Raw genomic sequence first — 17,315 nt, 5'->3', positions numbered from 1 at the left:
TCAGGCTCCAGGCTCTGAGCCATCAGCCCAGAGCCCGACGCGGGGCTCGAACTCACGGACCGCGAGATCGTGACCTGGCTGAAGTCGGACGCTTAACCGACTGCGCCACCCAGGCGCCCCAAGGTCATTTTCAATAAAGCAAGCTAGTAAGAATATAATTGCAAATAATTCTCACGATTTAAACTTAGATTTCATTTTTTCAAATTGAATTCTGACTGCTTTTCTCATTCTATTAAAAGTTAATATTCAACTAGTAAACAAAACCTATGGGCACATGTTTATATTACTTGAATTTTTTAAAACAGTAAGTTTTCACATGTTACTTCTCTACTTGGTTTTTTCAAAGGAAAAGGGTTGTTAAAACCCTGGTCACATAAACACCACTCCTTTGATAAAAGAACCTCTCACCTCGTCAAAATTTATTAAGGTGAAATTCTCTTCCACATGCCTCTCACTCCAAGCACTGTGTCCAGACTATTTGCCAACTTCATACTTGTTGATCCCAACTCTCCCCAGCTCCCCCACCCTCAACTCCCCTCAGCTTTAGGAGACACATTCTCCACCAGGAGAAATCCAACCAGTTCTCCAAGGTCCAGGGCAAATACTCTCCCTTCTACCTCTCCTTTCCAGTCCTCTTTCCTGAACAGAACTGACATCTCACCTCTGGGTTCCTGTAGCACTCACTTCTGCAACTCAGATACCTTGTTTGGCCTGGTCTATAACAATATATGAATCTGAGAAATACCATCACCAAACTCCTGCCCTCAGCATACCTTCAAGTATACACAAAGCTATTTGCAATTCCTGGGTGCTCAACTGAAAATCACATCCATTTTAGCACCGTTAGGTACAGTATGATACCAAATCATCACAAAATGTAAAGTCAAGAGTTAAGCCCTCACTGGACACGAGGAAGGGGGCTTCGTTCCACCCAAATTCAGACCAAAGTCTTCAGTAGTTTCTCAATAATGACATGATCCCATTCTTCATTTTAAATGAAACTTTTCAAAAAAAAAATTAAAAAATGAACCTTTCCCACTCACATTACCTATTCAAGAATGCTCAACAATCCCTGCCATTCTATCTAAAGTTTTGGAGTGATACGTATTATCAAGAATTTATGGCTGTAAACCCAGAGTACAGAGAAGGTGAAAGATCCACAAAAAGTCAATCGCAAGCTAATGACAGGAGCCAAAACACAATTACATTCGGTGTTGTACCCACAACTTACACCAACGTCAACAACAGTAACTTCCAAAAGCATGTGATGGTGCTTGGTGTAAACATTTGAATTAAAAAACATATAAAATACTTCTAGTTCTGGGAGTTTATTTACAATATAAAAGTGATTAATCCTTAATCATGCGGATCACGTTAACAGATTGTTTCAAAACTCATTGTGCCGGCAAAATATAAAAGTTTGGGAATGCGCACACTAACCACCCAATCATCTGCTCTTAGTAATGGCACTGACCAGAAACCCATCCACAAGAGCCACTTTTTCCTTCTCTATTTGTTCCCAGAAGCCCAATGGACTAAACATTATAGCTCACCCCCTTTTCTAATTTCAGCTTGCATTTAAGATAACGCTTTTGTTCCATTTACAGCTCACATGCTGCTGACACAGCTGCCCCTTCTTTGTAATAAACACAGGGCTTCTATACTTAAAAATACAGTGAAACGTTGTTGGAACATCCCCTCCCCAGTCTTCAGCCAATTTTCTCTCTTCCAAGCCCCACCTCCACCCCAAGATTTTCTATCAGAGGCGCTCAAAACGTTAGACCCTTCGGAAAGTTAAATTTCTTCTTGAAAGGCATCTCATCGTAGTGGTGTTTTTTTTTTCCTCCGCAACATGTGCGCGCGCGCGCTTTAAAGCGGGGTTGGGGGGGGGGGGGACGCGCATTCCCTTCCCCAGAGGCCTTCCCAGGCAGAGACAGGCACTCGAGCCTGTGGCTCTGGAGTCCGCGGTACTTTTCTGAGCTGCGACCAGCGCCCCCGAGGTCAAGCTGGGACGAGCTGGCCGCTGCGGGAGAGCCGGGTGGACACGCGGCCGGTCGGGCGGTGACGGGCAGCTGCGCGGACGGGAAAGCGCGCCCGCGGGCACCGAAGCACGCCAGACCGCCTCGCCGCCGCGTGCCCCGCGACAGGAGGCTTTGTGCCGGGGGCCGAGGGGGGGGTTCCCGTGAACAACAGCCGGCGGAATGAGAACGAGGACTCCGAAAGGGGCGCGGGCTCGCGGCGGGCAGGGGACGAACACGCCCCCGCGTCGCCTGGGACCGTCGGAAAACTGCGGCCGCGGAGGGTGTGGGCCCCAGGGGGGCGCTGGGAGGAGATAAGGCGAGGCCAGAGTTAATCATCACCTCCCCAGCGTCTGGGAAAGGACGACTCGGGGCGAAGGAGCGGGCAGGCAGCCCCTGGGAAAGTGAAACTCCTTCCTCGAGGCTCAGCCCCACCAGCCAGAGGAGGGAAGCGAGGGGACCCTAAGCGCACTCGCTCCTCCAGCCAGCCCGGCGCAGCACGGGTCACGGAGTCGCTAACAACTACACTAATGCTCGTTTTTCACAAACTCATCATGAGAAGGAGACAAGTAGAAAGCCAGAGCTACTGAAAATAAAATGAGAGTCCTCATTCGGTTTAAAAAAAAAAAAAAAAAAAAGCTACGACATTCCCATACCGGGAGTCGAACCCGGGCCGCCTGGGTGAAAACCAGGAATCCTAACCGCTAGACCATATGGGAAGTGCTGGCTGGGACACTGCCGTGACTCACCTGACAGACGCAGGCGCTACCGCTGCCTCTGCTCCACTTGCCCGCGCCGCCGCTCCCCCCTGTCGCCTTTGCGCCGCTGGAGCCGCCGCCGCCGCCGCCGCCGCCGCCGCTGCCCACGCGCTCTCGGAGCGAAGAAACTAGCACAGCCCGTGCGCGCGGGCGTCGCGGGGGCGGGGCGGGGCCACTCCGCCGCCTCCGGAAAGTTCTGAGGCAAAGCCCAGCAACTCGCGGCCCCGAAACCAGCTGTTTCACCTTTCTTTTTTTAACTCCGCCAACGGCCCCCAGCCTACAGGTCCGGGTTGCTCCGCTGGTCAAAGGGCGTGCGGACTAGTTGGCAAAGTTGAGGGCGGCGACGTCTCGGGGAACAGCTGTTTGCGCTCGGGGCGGAGGCGGCGCGCGAGCTCCTTGGCCACGAGCCAGCGAGCCTAGAAGAAGGGTGGAGGTTCTGGATCCCAGGGGAAGAGAGAGAGTGAAGTCGGGATGATTCGGGAACTTGAGGCGTGAGGTTCCCGTCCTTCGGCTCAGGTCCCGTCGCGCTTTCACCCTTTCTCGGTGACCTCAACCCCTTTATACCGACCCCACCTCTCAGGATCCTGGAGTACCGCCCCTGTAGGGGGAGGGGAAGAGGAGGAGATTTCGAACGCGGATTGAGTCGTCTGGGCACCCGTAGTTGGGAACCGTGGAACACTGGTCCCGGGGAAAGAGGGAGGTGTCCGGGCTTGGAGGCTCGGGTGGGCCTCGCGGCGGGCCGGGCCTCACCTCGTCCCGCGCGGGGAACACGAGCTCGAGCCGGACCCGGGGGCGGCGCGCGGAGCGGCTGGTCCAGTCATGTGAGTCGGGTCTCAGGCTCTAAACAACGAAGTGTTGTTTCTCTGGGCGGCCCTTTCCCCGCGGGTCTCGCACTCCACCACCATCCCTCCCCACCTCCTCCTTTCGGCTGGAGGCGTGACGGAGGTGTTCTTAACTCGCTCGGGACTGTCACCAGACAGGCCGGGCCGGTTCTCTGGGCGGGTAGAAATGCTACCCTGCGGAGCGCCTTGGGGGCCTGAAGCACAGGCTTGGGGAGGAGGCTGGCGGCCAGTTGGGGTTAGACTGCCTCCCGGGAAGCAACCGGGTGCTCACTTACACTGTTGGGGGTCGCTAGCACCCTGTTCGATGCCGTAGCACTTGAACGTGGGGTGTTGTGAAACTTTAGGGTTGGACTTCGGCCACGGCTGCCCTCCTCCGCCTGGAAGAAACGTCCAGTCTTGGCTAGCGTGCTGACTTTTTTTTAAGTCTTGCCGGCTGAGAGGTCTCGGCTTTTCCAACTCTCTCTTGCCCTGAGGCTCGAGAACAAATTGTATTAACTGATAGTCTCGGAGGAACCACAGTCTCTCACCTGAGGAGTCTTGTTCTTTGCTCTTTTAATGGAAAGAACTTGATTTAAAGCAAACTTTGAGTTTTTTCGGGCCTCCCATTACAACAGCTTCCAAAAATGCCAGAAAGACGTAAAGAAGATAAATCTTTTCCAAGATGTTTCTTATTTCTGATGGCAAATGAAAAGAAAAAAAAACTTTTTAAAAACACTTTTATGTAAGGGAGTTTTAAATCCGGTGCAGACTTTTTTCCTTTTTACTGGCAACAATTTCGACTAACTGCTGCAGTGAGATAAATAATAAAATAAGACAACATTCAGTAGCAGGGGCTTATGATTGAAACTCTAAGAAAATGTAAAGCATGCACAATTTTACCTTTTTATATTATAAATAACCTTAGACTTGTTTTTACCTTTTTCAGGGCAGACTACTGGAAGTCGCAACCAAAGAAATTCTGTGATTACTGCAAGTGTTGGATAGCGGACAATAGGCCTGTATGATAATTACACTATAAGAGAATCTAATAATATTTTATTCACGTGTTCCTTTTTGTCTAAACTCAGCATTTACAAAGTACCTTCATATATATTGCTCTTGATTTTTCAAAGTTGAAGGATTTCTGTTGTCTTTTCATTTCTTGTAGGAGAGCTGTGAGCTTCTTTCTTTTTCATCAGCTTAAATTTGATTATATAGTAAGCCAAATTATTTCTCTATGGTCCTTCAGTGACATTCAGGAAATGGACATTGAGTGGGTAATCTCATCCATGTTTAGCCACACGATGTTTGTAATACTATCTGTAATACTATCTACTATCGTGTACAAAGAAACATAAAAGGACAAAGCCCTTAATGTGTAAAAAGGAGCAATTATTGTAGTTTATCTTGTTTCTTTTCTATTCTAATTAAATATATTTGCAGAATTTTATAGCTATAAATGGTTACATTTTAAAGAATATCGTTACCTCTTTCATGGGATATGAAAATAGCTTTGTTAAGTACTTTACTACCGTATCTCTTAATCTAGATTAAGCTTTTAAGACATGAAACAAAAGCATCACTGATTCCCCCCCCTTCAAATACATGTCATAGCAATATGTATGTAGTACATAAATACCAGTGTATCTTTGAAATATATATTCATCTCCTTTTTACTTGATAGAGTTGCATGCACAAAAAAATAGTCCCATCTTTAGCAGTGTTGTATTTCTTTGGTAGATATTTATTATTGTCTACAAGGAGTTTGGGGATGTTTTTCTTCAGGGTTTTGTCTGGGTATTTGGTCTTTTGAGTAGTTGCTGAAGTTTTCAACTATCTTGTTTAACTTAGGCCTTCTTACACATGAATGCCAGAAATTTTTGAAATCTATGCATGTTACTGGTAGTTTCTCTTCTCTTCAGCTACCCAACCAGTTCAATGAATTTTAGGAGTCACAAAGGGTAAATAATCCATTCTAGGATGTCTTTCTTATCCTTGGATTGTTAATATACATTGATTTGCCCTTTAATTAGAAGCAAAATTAATGTCTTTTGTTGTTTTTTTTTTTTTAATTTTTTTTTTCAACATTTATTTATCCTTGGGACAGAGAGAGACAGAGCATGAACGGGGGAGGGGCAGAGAGAGAGGGAGACACAGAATCGGAAACAGGCTCCAGGCTCCGAGCCATCAGCCCAGAGCCCGACGCGGGGCTCGAACTCACGGACCGCGAGATCGTGACCTGGCTTGAAGTCGGACGCTCAACCGACTGCGCCACCCAGGCGCCCCAAAATTAATGTCTTTTGAATGGGCCTTTAATATTCTTTGTGTGGTATAATTTAGGAAAACCAGTATATGAAAAACAGAAGATGAACATTTGTTTTACAGTGTTACCATTTAAAGAGGAATTCACTTCAGTGAATTGTAGAAAATTTACCCAAACTTCCTTACTGTATACAACCAGACATTTGTAATTTAGGGAGCATTCCTGGCTGTTTTAAATAGGTAATAACATTCACTCACTCCACTGTCCCATCCAGTTACCATCATTCTTTGTAGGTTGCCACTTTTTTCATTTTCTTGTCTAATTTTTCCATTGTTTCTGCATGTATATAGAGGCTTCTATTCCAACGTACATAAAATGTAGGATACCATATACACTATTCTTCATAGTTTAGTGTGGTTTTTGTTTGTTAGTTAGTTTTTTTCATTGAACAGTAGATCCTGGAGCTTTCTCCATAGAGGGAGCTTTATTCTTTATGCCAGCAGCCAAATTTTGGTAGATAGTGCCAAATTGTCTTTCACAGGAGTTTTACATTTTGTATCATTACCACATTCTATAAAAGTATTTGTTTACAATTTAGGAGGAATCCTTTACTGTCTACTTTTCTCCCAATTTGGAGGAATAAGGTTCTAAGGATTATTGTTTATTCTCTATGTCCCTTGCCTAATGTGGCAAATAGAGCAGTACAAATTCTAGGGACTTAACTGGTTTTGACTTTTTATGTTGAGAGGTGTTTCTTGAAGTTTTTTTTCCACTCCTCTTTTGGCTTCCTGTTTTGTTTGAGCCCTCATTACAATCATATTCACTGGATTAGTCATCAAGGGTGTCTTGTATTTTTCTTCATTGATATGGTCATCAGAGTTTATTTTAAGCACCAAAGAAAACCTGATCAGAGGGTATGATAATAAATAACATGGTTCAGTTCCCTAGCATCATTTGATAAAAAGGTCTCATTTGCTTTAAAATTATTCTTCTTTTTCCTGTCAATCATTTTTTATTTCAATCTTGTTATGTTACACTCCCAAATTTACTGTTACTTATTTGGTATGAACATTATGATATTTTACGTAGCTTTCCTTTGCACTTTCTCTTTTATTCATTTTCAAGAGTGTTGAATTTCACGAAAGAGGAAAGAATCATAAGGAAAATGTGGCAAAGAGGATCAGTGAGGTAATTTAGTTTATTTCTTTCTTTGCTAATTTTTCTGTGTAAATATCAGTACTTCACCTGGCTTTCACTTTTATATGTGTCTTCCATAGATTAAACAGAAAAGCCTGGATAAGGCAAAGGAAGAAGAAAAGGCATCAAAGGAGTTTGCCGCAATGGAGGCAGCTGCCCTGAAAGCCTACCAAGAGGATTTGAAAAGACTTGGCTTAGAGTCAGGTAAAAAAGCAGCCAGCATGTTTTAAAACTAACATCAGAGGTCATGCTAAGTGAGCTTTTATTGTTTCCATAAAGAGGTTATACACTCAGGGTATACGCTTAGTGCTTTTCCTATGCATCATAGCTGTATTTAGACTGTGGGACTTTACTCCTGCACTTTGTTTTACTTTAAAGCTTCATCTTTTAACACCTTCATTCACAACCATACCATTTTGGTAGTTAGCTAGTTCCTAGTTCTGTTTTAGATCAGTGTTCATTTCAGAGACAATTGAGTGTTTTAGGTATTTGGCTAAAAGGAACTATTCATTAAAAAATAGGCCTTTCATTATACCCACTATTCACTTTATCCATATGGTCAAAACTATAAATTATGTTTGTTTATGTAGTTGAGTTATAATGAATTAGCCTTTTGTGGACAAATTTACTGATTTTACCACTAGAAGGTAGATAGTCTTTTTAATTGGATAAATTTGACATGTAAATTTGACATGTATAAGTGTAAGGTATGCAGGTGTTACTCTGATACATTTATATATAATGTGATTGCTGCTTTAGCAGTATTTATCACATTACCTAATGACAGTATTGTTGTCTATATTCATTATACTGTGTATTAAATCTCTATGGCTTATATACTTACTACTTCTTGCCAGTTTGTACCCTTAAACAATATCAGCCTTAACCCTTCCGATCCCCTATTCCCTGGTAACAACAATTTTGCTTTCTAGTTTTTAGGAGTTTGACTTTTTTTAGATTCTACTTATAGGTGATATCATACAGTATGCTTGTCTTTTCTTTGACTTGTCTCATGTATTAGCATATTATGCTCAGGGTCCATCCATGTTGTTGCAAATGACAGGATATCCTCCTTTCTCGTGCCTGCATAGTATTCCATTATATATATGTACTACATCTTTTTTGTCCATCTGTTGATGGGCATTTAGGTATGGCCATACTTTGGCTCTTGTGAGTAATGCTGCAGTAAGTGTGGGAGTGCATGTATCTTTTTGAAATCCTATTTACATTTCCTTTGGATATATACCCAGAAGTGGAACTGGTGGGTCAGATCATAGATCTATTTTTATTTTTTTGAGGAACCTCCATATGTTCTCCATAGTGGTTAGACCAGTTTACATATAATTCTTATATAAGGATACCTTTTTTTATCTCATAGTCACCAAGAAGGTAAATAATCTGAAGGTTTGAGGAGAACTCAGTTCCAGATAAAAGGCATTTATTTAAGTACAGTGTATGTATCTTGTTGATGAATTTAGGCTTTAACTCGGGAACATTTCTGTCAGCATTTCTTCCATGACAAATCCACTGTCCTTAAACCAGGCAGATAAGCAGTCCCAGTTGTTGATCTTGCATAATAGTTGAGATAGTCAACCTGGAATGGTATTGTTCATTCTCTGAAAACTTCTTTCTGTGAAGTTTTTAAGCAGAATAAGAAGTTAATTGGCATTGCCCTCATCAGATAAGGACAGTTGTAACCAGACTTTGAAAATATTATCCTAGGGGCACCTGGGTGGCTCAGTCGGTTGAGCATCCAACTCTTGGTTTAGGCTCAGGTCATGATCTCACAGTTCGCGGGTTCAAGCCCCACATCGGGCTGCACGGAGCCTGTTTAGGATTCTCTCTCTCTCCCTCTATCTATCCCTCCCCAACTCATGCTGTCTCTCTCAAAATAAACAAAAAGAAAAAAACTTTAAAAAAAATACATGTGTTAAAAATATTAACCTAGACATTGTTAATTAAAAGGAAGGGGTCGGGGCTGTATTTCCAATAAAGGATAAAACTGTATGTTTAAAGGAAAAAAAGGATGAAGGTGTTCCTGCAGAATTAAAAAGGAGTAGTTGAAAATTGATCTCACCAATTACATGGATTGGGAAGTTTTGTTATGCTGCCCTGCTAGCAAATAAATCTTAGCATTTTGTATTTAAATGTGTTTAAATAGAATTTTTTCTATTAAATATTTTTCATAGCCTTGTTTGCCTAAATAGGGTATACATTTCTCTAAAAGTATAATAATGCAGTACAAAGAAAAAAGAGTTTTAAAAACTAACTTCTTTTAAGATTTTCCCAAACATCTTTAGAATTTTCTTTCTTAAGTTATACTCCAAATTTTATGTTACAGTTTTTTGGAGGTTGTCTCATTTTTTCCTTCAATGATATGTCAAGTACTTCTTTTCCTTTAAACAATTAAGGATGTACATCATTTTTAGTGGCTACAGAGTGGTTAGGAGCACAGGCTTTGGAATCCACCAGAATTGCCATTTGCTAGCTATACAACCTTTGATTTTCATAAAAACTAAATAATGTAGTGGTATAAACTGTTTATTATAGACCATTTGTAGCAAGTGTTTAATAAAGGGTATAAAATGTCATAAAAGTGGGATTTCTCTTCCTAACCTTTAGGTTGCTTAGAGTTTTCACTGTTAGAAAGAATGCTTCAGTGAGCACCCGTATGCAAGCATGTTTTCACATTTATTTTTGTAGGTTTAAGCTCTAGAGGTAAGACTGCAGAATTTAAGTATGAATATATTTTATATGTTGATAGCTGATACCAAGCTGTCTCCAGAAATGTTGGGCTAATTTATACTTTTGTAGAAATAACTTATTAAGTTATTTGGTAATAACTGGCTAATGTTTTTACAAAAAATTAAAGCCATTAAAACTACTCTTATCCCGCCCATGTAAATACCTAATGGATTAGATTAACTGTATTTGATTATTCTTTTCAGTACTTACTGATCTAATGCAGAAGAAAATTACATTTATTTATGTTTCTTGAATATTGGTGAATGTATGTATTGTCTTGATTATCTTTGTACTTTTTGTCCATCTTCTGTTAGAATGTTGGATTTGTTTATGAGGGATCTTTGCTATGAACATTAACCCTGTGTCATATTTGTTGTAAATGTTTATTATTTGTCTTTCTTTTTTTTTAAATCTTAACTCCATTATAATTAACATAGTATATTCTTTTATTTTTTTTAATTTTTGCTATACAGAATATTTGGATTCGTATCTAGTTAAGTTTAACATTATTTTACTTCATGTTTTTTTTTTTTTTTATGTGTTTCTTTGATGTGAAAGATTAATATCAAGACATGGGAGGGACCATGGATTGGGGAATAGCTTTACTTTTTTCCAAGTAATTAACCAGAGTAAGTTTTAATATCTGGTAGAAGAGCTTCCCCTTAGCATTTCTTTTTTATAATTATGGGTATTTGTACATATTTGGTTTTCCAGATGAGCTTTATAATAACCTATGAAGTTCCCAAAAGAATCTTCTTGTCAAGCTTTTGATTGAAATAACAGTATTGTCTTATACCAGAAAAAAAGTTGCATTGGTACTTCACCTTTCTTATGTCTTTTTCTTTAGAAATTTCAGAGCCAAGCATATCACCAGTAACAAGTACTGTCCCGCCAACCTCTGCATCAAATCAGCAGAAGGAAAAGAAGAAGAGGAAAAAAGACCCTTCAAAGGGAAGATGGGTAGAAGGCATAACCTCTGAGGGTTACCATTACTATTATGATCTCATCACAGGAGGTAGGTCATTTAGGCATAGAAACAGTAAGGAATAATAACTGACAGTTAATTTTGTGTTAATATTAGCACATTTAAGCAGTAGAAGAGTGTAGCTTTACATCTTTGCCACAATAGTAAAAAAGTTATGTGCCCTTTAAATACCCTTTTTGGGGCACCTTGGTGGCTCAGTTGGTTAAGTATCTGACTCTTGATTTCGGTTTAGGTCGTGATCTCATGGTTCCCGAGATTGAGTCTGGCAAGCTTTTTGGGATTCTCTCTCTCCCTCTTTCTTTGTCCCTTTCCTGCTCACTCCCCCCCTCCTCCCCCCCTCACATAAATGAATAAATAAATAAGTATACAAATAAGTAGATAGTTATATATATATATTATCCTCTTAGAATGACTTAACATCATACTTCATTAAAGCCTTAAGAATGGATTCCTTACAAATAAGTTAAAACTATATTTTTCTCAAAACTTTCCAAAACTATGAACTAAATGGAAATAAAATAAAACATTTTACATAGAAGTAAGGCATTTCAGATCCACTTTGCAAATTGCAGGGGTTCTTAAAATACTCTGTCAGAAAGATTTTTCTATCCAAAAGTGGACTGGGAACCAGAAGCCATTTTCTTTTTTTATGTAGCTGTCTTGATTACCTAGTAAAGAACTACCCCATCCACCCCAGATTAATGCTTTGGGTATCACTTTCTAATAAAATACATAATGGTATTTTCAAGTGAGAATATCAAAAACATTTTTTTGTTTTCCTTTAAAACTAAATGTATTGGGGATTTTTGTTCCATATAAATTCTGAGATAAATACATTTTTTTTGTACATTTATGAAGCATCTTACTCTCAGAAACATAAAATTTAAGGTTAGAAATAAGCATGATAAAAGGAGGAATTTTAAAGTGTTACAGTATAGAGATATAAGTAAGATTATAAAGGAACTCAGAATACTGAGGTATTAATTGTGATTATGTGGATCTGACAGATCATCACAGAAATTGCTTTTGAGCTGATCTGTAAGATGAGAGGATCAGGGGGGCCCTAGGTGGCTCAGGCAGTTAAGTATCTGACTTGGGCTCAGGTCATGATCTCACAGTTTGTGAGTTCGAGCCTTGCATCAGGCTCTCTGCTGTCAGCAGCAGAGCTGGCTTTGGGTCTCTGTCTCCCTCTGTCTGTCTCTCATCCACATGTGCACACACATTCTCTCTCTCTCAAAAATAAATAAATATTAAAAAAAAAAAACAAAAAAACAGATGAGAGCATCAGGAATGATGTCTTATTCAGTATTTGCATCCCTAGCACCAAACCCAGGGCCTAGCATGGTACAGTTTATGGATATTGATTGAAAAAAGATTATATACTAGGTTGCTATAAGGGTAAAGCAAGCTTTCTAAACAGGTGTGATATGAAGCTTTAAAAAGTTTGAAAGTTTAGGGAATAGTCATCTGGTGGAGGTAAAACACACAGTTCTTTGAAGATGTCCTAGCAGAAGAAAGAGGCTGGAAAAATAGATTGGTGCCATATCATGGAGGATTAGGAGGATAATGCTGCCATTTACTGAGGTATGAAAGAAGGAAAGCCAGAAAAAAGTTAAGTAAGAATGATCAGAAAGGAAATGAGATCAGAGTTAACCATGAAGAAAACCTTGGGTTACAAGTATTATTGTAATTGTTACGATTTTTTTAGAATCACAGTATTGGACTACATAGGAATAGTATTAATCACTCACCGTTTACACTGAGCCTTAAGAGAAGTGCATATGAGATAGTTCAGCAGTGAACCGTGATTGTATGCTAGAGATCATCAGTCTTGCTCAAAGTTACATTGAAACTACTAATTATGTGTTCCTTCTAAATCCTATTGTCTGCTTCCTTTGTCTGCCATCCTACTGTATATACTCTTGTTCTCAGCAAGACCCTTGAACAACACAGGTATTAGGGGCACTGAAAATCTCCTTATAACTTTTTTTAAACTACAGCTGACATGCAATGTTATATTAGTTTCAGATGTACAAAACAGTGATTTGACAATTCTGTACATTAACCGATGCTCTCCACAAGTGTAGTCACCATACAGCATTATTGCAGTATTATTGGCTGTATTCCCTTTGCTGTACTTTTCTTCATCTCTATGGCTTATTTATTTTATAACTGGAACTCTGAACCTGTTAATCACCTTCACTTGTTTTATCTATCCTCCTTCTCCCTCCTTCTGTAACCACCAGTACTCAGTATTTAAGAGTCTGATTTGTTTTGTTTTTTTTTTTAGACTACACATGTAAATGAAATTATATGGTATTTGTCTTTCTCTGACCTACTTCACTTAGCATAATATTCTCTAGGTTCATCCATGCTGTCACAAATGGCAAAATTTTATTTTATTTTTTTTATGGCGAAGTAATATTCCATTGTGTGTGTGTGCATGTGTGTGTGAGAGAGAGTTGTGAGAGAGCTATGTATCTCACATTTTTATCCATTCGTCTATCAGTGAACACTTAGGTTGCTTCTATATCCTGGCTATTATAAATAAATGCTGCAATAAACATAGGGTACGTATATCTTTTCGAGTTAGTGTTTCATTTTCTTTGGATATATGTCTGTAGTGGAATTACAGGATCATAGGGTATTTTATAACTTTTGACTCCCCAAAAACTTAACTACTAATAGCCTATTGTTGACTGGAAGCCTTACGGATAACACAGCCAATTGACACATATTTTGTGTATGTGTTGTATACTGTATTCTTACAGTAATACCTTTTTCTTAATTTTTTCATTTCTAAACTACATGGTTCATCTAATTTTTTCAAATTGTCACAAATCTCTAAAAAAATTTCTCAGTTTATTTATTGAAAAAAATTTGCTTATAAGTGGACCCATGCAGTTCAAACTCCTGTTGTTCAAAGGTCACCTGTACTTATTTTTTCCTGCATCCTTCATCTTGTTCCTCTTCTGAGTCCTTCTTTCTGTCCCTCACTTTCCCCTCCCCAGGATGTTAAACTGCCATCTCATACCTTCAAAACTTACCAAGCCTGGGGTGCCTGCCTGGCTCAGTCTGAAGACCATGTGACTCTTGATCTCTGGGTTGTGAATTCAAGCCCCAAACTGGGTGTAGAGATTACTAACAAAAAAATAAATAAAAAACTTAAAAACTTTTCAAGCCTGAATTCCGTGAAGTCTTTAGGAGAAGTCCTACCTGTCTCTAATAATTCCTTTGAAAGTACCAGTAATTTCTAATCCTTCATTCAGTTCTTCCTTCTTGGTTAAATATTATTCACATGTGTTCTATACAGTATTACTGGGATATATGTTCTTTTTATTTTTCAATTATATTTTTAATTATAGATCTGCAGTGTTTTGTACACATTGAATATCTTGTAAATTTTTGCCAAATTTTTTGAAGTTTTTCTTCTTTTTAAGCGAAAAAATTTTGTAAATGCAATATATTTTGCTTTAAGCATCCCAGTGGGAGAGACCTGAAGGATTTCAAGGAAACTTAAAAAAGGTAACTGAAGCACATTGATAGTGTCTTTGCTTTATTCTTTAAACTGATTGGTTCCCGGGGCTTTTATAGAGTTATCGTAAGCTAATTTTCTTCCAAATAAGCCCTTTCTACACACTTTGTTCCTTTATTTCTTTAATTCTTTTGTGAGAAGGCTGGGTGGAAGAAGAAAAGTGGTATCTACCTAAAAACTCCATGTAGGGCAAATATCAGTTGGTTGACAGTCAGTTGCCATTCAGATGTCCCTACCCGTCTGCAAAGAATTGTTCCTGGCTTTCAGAGGTGAGATAGTCTCTCCCTGAGAGTTGGCTCAGTAGTAACACAAACCAAGCTTCCTGACCATAGTCAGTACTGTCACCCCTAACTCCTGGTGTCAAGAGAAAAGGAAAGGTAGTTGACTCTGCCTTAGTTATTTAACATAGTAAAACTACATCATTGTCTTCAGTTTTTGCTTTTTTTTTCCCCTCCCAATAGACAGCAGGGAAGACTGTTTGGGTAGAAGGTTTAAGCGAAGATGGTTATACCTACTATTATAATACAGAAACAGGAGGTAAGTATTACCTTTGATTATTCTAACTATATAGAATTGTACTTGAAACTGCTTAGTAGCCTGCTGATAAAGGGAACTTGGGGGTTTTAGTATAGTGATAAACATGTTTCTATAGCAAGTATGTATTACTTTTTGTTGTTTGAAAACAATACAATAGAAAAACAGAAAGATTCTCATTTATAATATACTGTACTGCTTATTATTCTCAATTGATACCCCATTCACAAATTTTAAAAATCATTTTTACTTTCACTGCCATTATTGATTTTTATTGTGACAGTTATAGGAGTATAATCATTAACTTGGAAGGTACCTTAGAAATCATCTAATTCAACTTGCCTTTTTTCCTTTTCTAAAAATCAAAACAAACTATTTTAGCAGTGGCTGAGATTATCAAATTTTCATTTTTACTAATTCAATAACATTTTGGTTAATATGAATATAAAATATAACTACTGTTACCTAGTTATTATGTAGGTTTTTCAAATTAAGATTTTATCTAATTTAATTTTATAAAATGGGTTATCAAGTAATTGTATTTAATTTCTACTATAATTAAATTTACCAGGATGTGTATAGTATCAATATAACTTTAGGAGACTTTATTAATCAAATTTCTACTATCGAAAACCCTCTACATACCATTAAATCTTTTAGGGGGAAGAGGCCTTCTTAGCCTCCAAGTAGATACCTAGCCTGCCCAGTGATAGTAATCATTCTATCTCAGTAAGATTGCAGTACTGAGTCTTTCTAAAGATAAAATAATATAGTGATACAGCTAGAGAGTTGGATCTGAGTTTAATGCATAGCTTCTTCCCTTAGCAGCTATATGATTGTGGGCAAGTAACTAAACCTATAACTGCTCTTATGTAAAGTAGAAGTGATTATATGTACTGTCTTTGGTCATGAGGGTCAAGTATCTATAGTTCTCAGAACAGTACCTGATACATAGTAGGTGCTTAAGTTATTTACTTCCTGAAAGTTTTTTTATTTATGTGAAATATAGATAAGGAAATAATGTTTTTATTAATGTTGGAAAGCATCCTTTTTTTTTTTTTTTTGTAAGATTTTATTTTTAAGTAATCTCTACACCCAACATGGGGCTCAAACTAACTCATAATCCCCAGATCAAGAGTTGCACACTCCACCAACTGAGCCAGCCAGGTGCCCCGGAAACCATCCTCTTTAATAAGAGACAAATTGATTTGCCCTCAAACAGTTCCAGTTTATGTCTAGATGAGTATAATTATTAATAGAGCCCCTTTCACTCTTAAAAACTGTCTCAGTTGGGCAGTAAATCTTAGAATCCCTTTTCCTTTTATTAAATGAAAAATAGAGAATAACTGCAAGATAATTAGAAATGCTATCATTTCTAGACCACTGGATGGCAGTAGAATTCAGTGGAGATTATTTTTTTCCTAGTATAAAAATGACAAATTATATTCATTCAGATCTTCACTGTATGATTTCACTTTGTGAGAATCCCAGGAAATCTTTGTGATAAATAAAGATTTATAAACTCTAGGAAATCTGATATGTGTTCAGTATCACATATTGGTGTAAGTTATGAGAGTCTTTAGAAGGTATTGCCCAATTCTTAGGTCTCTTTCCTTTGGGGCTGTAGTTATACATCTAGAGAATCCAGATTGAAATCAGCTTCTAAAAGGTAAAAGAGCAAGAGCTTTGGAAACTCTTATTTTAAGTTATCTTCTTAAATGAATGATGGTGGGAAATAGATGCAATGTTGTTATTTAATACTATATTGTAAAAAAAAATAAAAGGTTAAAAAAAGTAATGTATTTTAAGCGATAGGGAATGTTATATCGGGAGTTATTTCTGAATAGAATTGGTAATAATAACACGACTATTAAAATGTGTTGAATAGAATCCAAATGGGAAAAACCTGATGATTTCATTCCACATTCTGGCGACCTGCTTTCTAGTAAAGTCAATGAAAAGTCACTTGATACCCTAGAAGAGTCCAAATCATCAGATTCTCATAGTGATTCTGATGGGGAGCAGGAAGCAGAAAAAGGAGAGGCCTCTACAGAAACACAAAAGCCAAAAATAAAGTTTAAGGTAGGTTCTTGTTTTATTCTTTACAAAACTGTAACAATTTAAAGCCTGACAGACTTACCTAGTTTTCTGGTGGAAGATAGAAATAAAACCAAGACATGTATTTTTAGCAAATGGATAGATGGTTATTACCATTTATTAGTATCCGTTTGGTAGCAAGACAGTCAATTGTCCTCATTAACTGTCCTCTCCTCATTAGGAGTTAGACCGCCTAAGTTTCAAATATCTCTAACATCCAGAGAGCTGTCTGAACATACAAGGTTGAGTATCTAGGCTAGAACTACTAATTTGAGTATTACCAGCTTACTAGTAGTAATTTAAATCTCAGATTGGGTGAGATAACCTAGGAAAATGATTTTGGGTAACATTAAACGTCTCAG

The 17,315-nt window shown here is 38.7% G+C and overlaps 2 protein-coding genes and 1 non-coding gene across 3 annotated transcripts in view; 1 reads left to right on the top strand and 2 right to left on the bottom strand.

Moving 5' to 3' along the window:
• Positions 1–3,089, bottom strand: part of ELF1 (E74 like ETS transcription factor 1) — a 110,659-nt gene extending 107,570 nt beyond the window's left edge. Inside the window, exon 1 of the mRNA XM_040448583.1 lies at positions 2,768–3,089. The gene's annotated coding sequence lies outside the window, so the exon portion shown is untranslated. The remainder of the gene's footprint in view (positions 1–2,767) is intronic.
• Positions 2,666–2,737, bottom strand: TRNAE-UUC (transfer RNA glutamic acid (anticodon UUC)). The gene has a single exon. It is a non-coding gene; the product is annotated as a tRNA-Glu (tRNA).
• WBP4 (WW domain binding protein 4) overlaps positions 3,085–17,315 on the top strand; it is a 66,225-nt gene continuing 51,994 nt past the window's right edge. Inside the window, exons 1-8 of the mRNA XM_040448587.1 lie at positions 3,085–3,597; positions 4,544–4,616; positions 6,986–7,048; positions 7,138–7,261; positions 10,650–10,817; positions 14,266–14,312; positions 14,784–14,859; positions 16,745–16,938. Of these exons, the coding sequence (XP_040304521.1) occupies positions 3,596–3,597; positions 4,544–4,616; positions 6,986–7,048; positions 7,138–7,261; positions 10,650–10,817; positions 14,266–14,312; positions 14,784–14,859; positions 16,745–16,938 (747 nt within the window). The 5' untranslated portion in view covers positions 3,085–3,595. The remainder of the gene's footprint in view (positions 3,598–4,543; positions 4,617–6,985; positions 7,049–7,137; positions 7,262–10,649; positions 10,818–14,265; positions 14,313–14,783; positions 14,860–16,744; positions 16,939–17,315) is intronic.

Source organism: Herpailurus yagouaroundi, unplaced genomic scaffold, assembly GCF_014898765.1.
Source record: "Herpailurus yagouaroundi ecotype Mexico unplaced genomic scaffold, PumYag 197, whole genome shotgun sequence".
NCBI classification, from domain to species: domain Eukaryota; kingdom Metazoa; phylum Chordata; class Mammalia; order Carnivora; family Felidae; genus Herpailurus; species Herpailurus yagouaroundi.
This window is presented reverse-complemented; position numbering and strand designations above follow the sequence as displayed.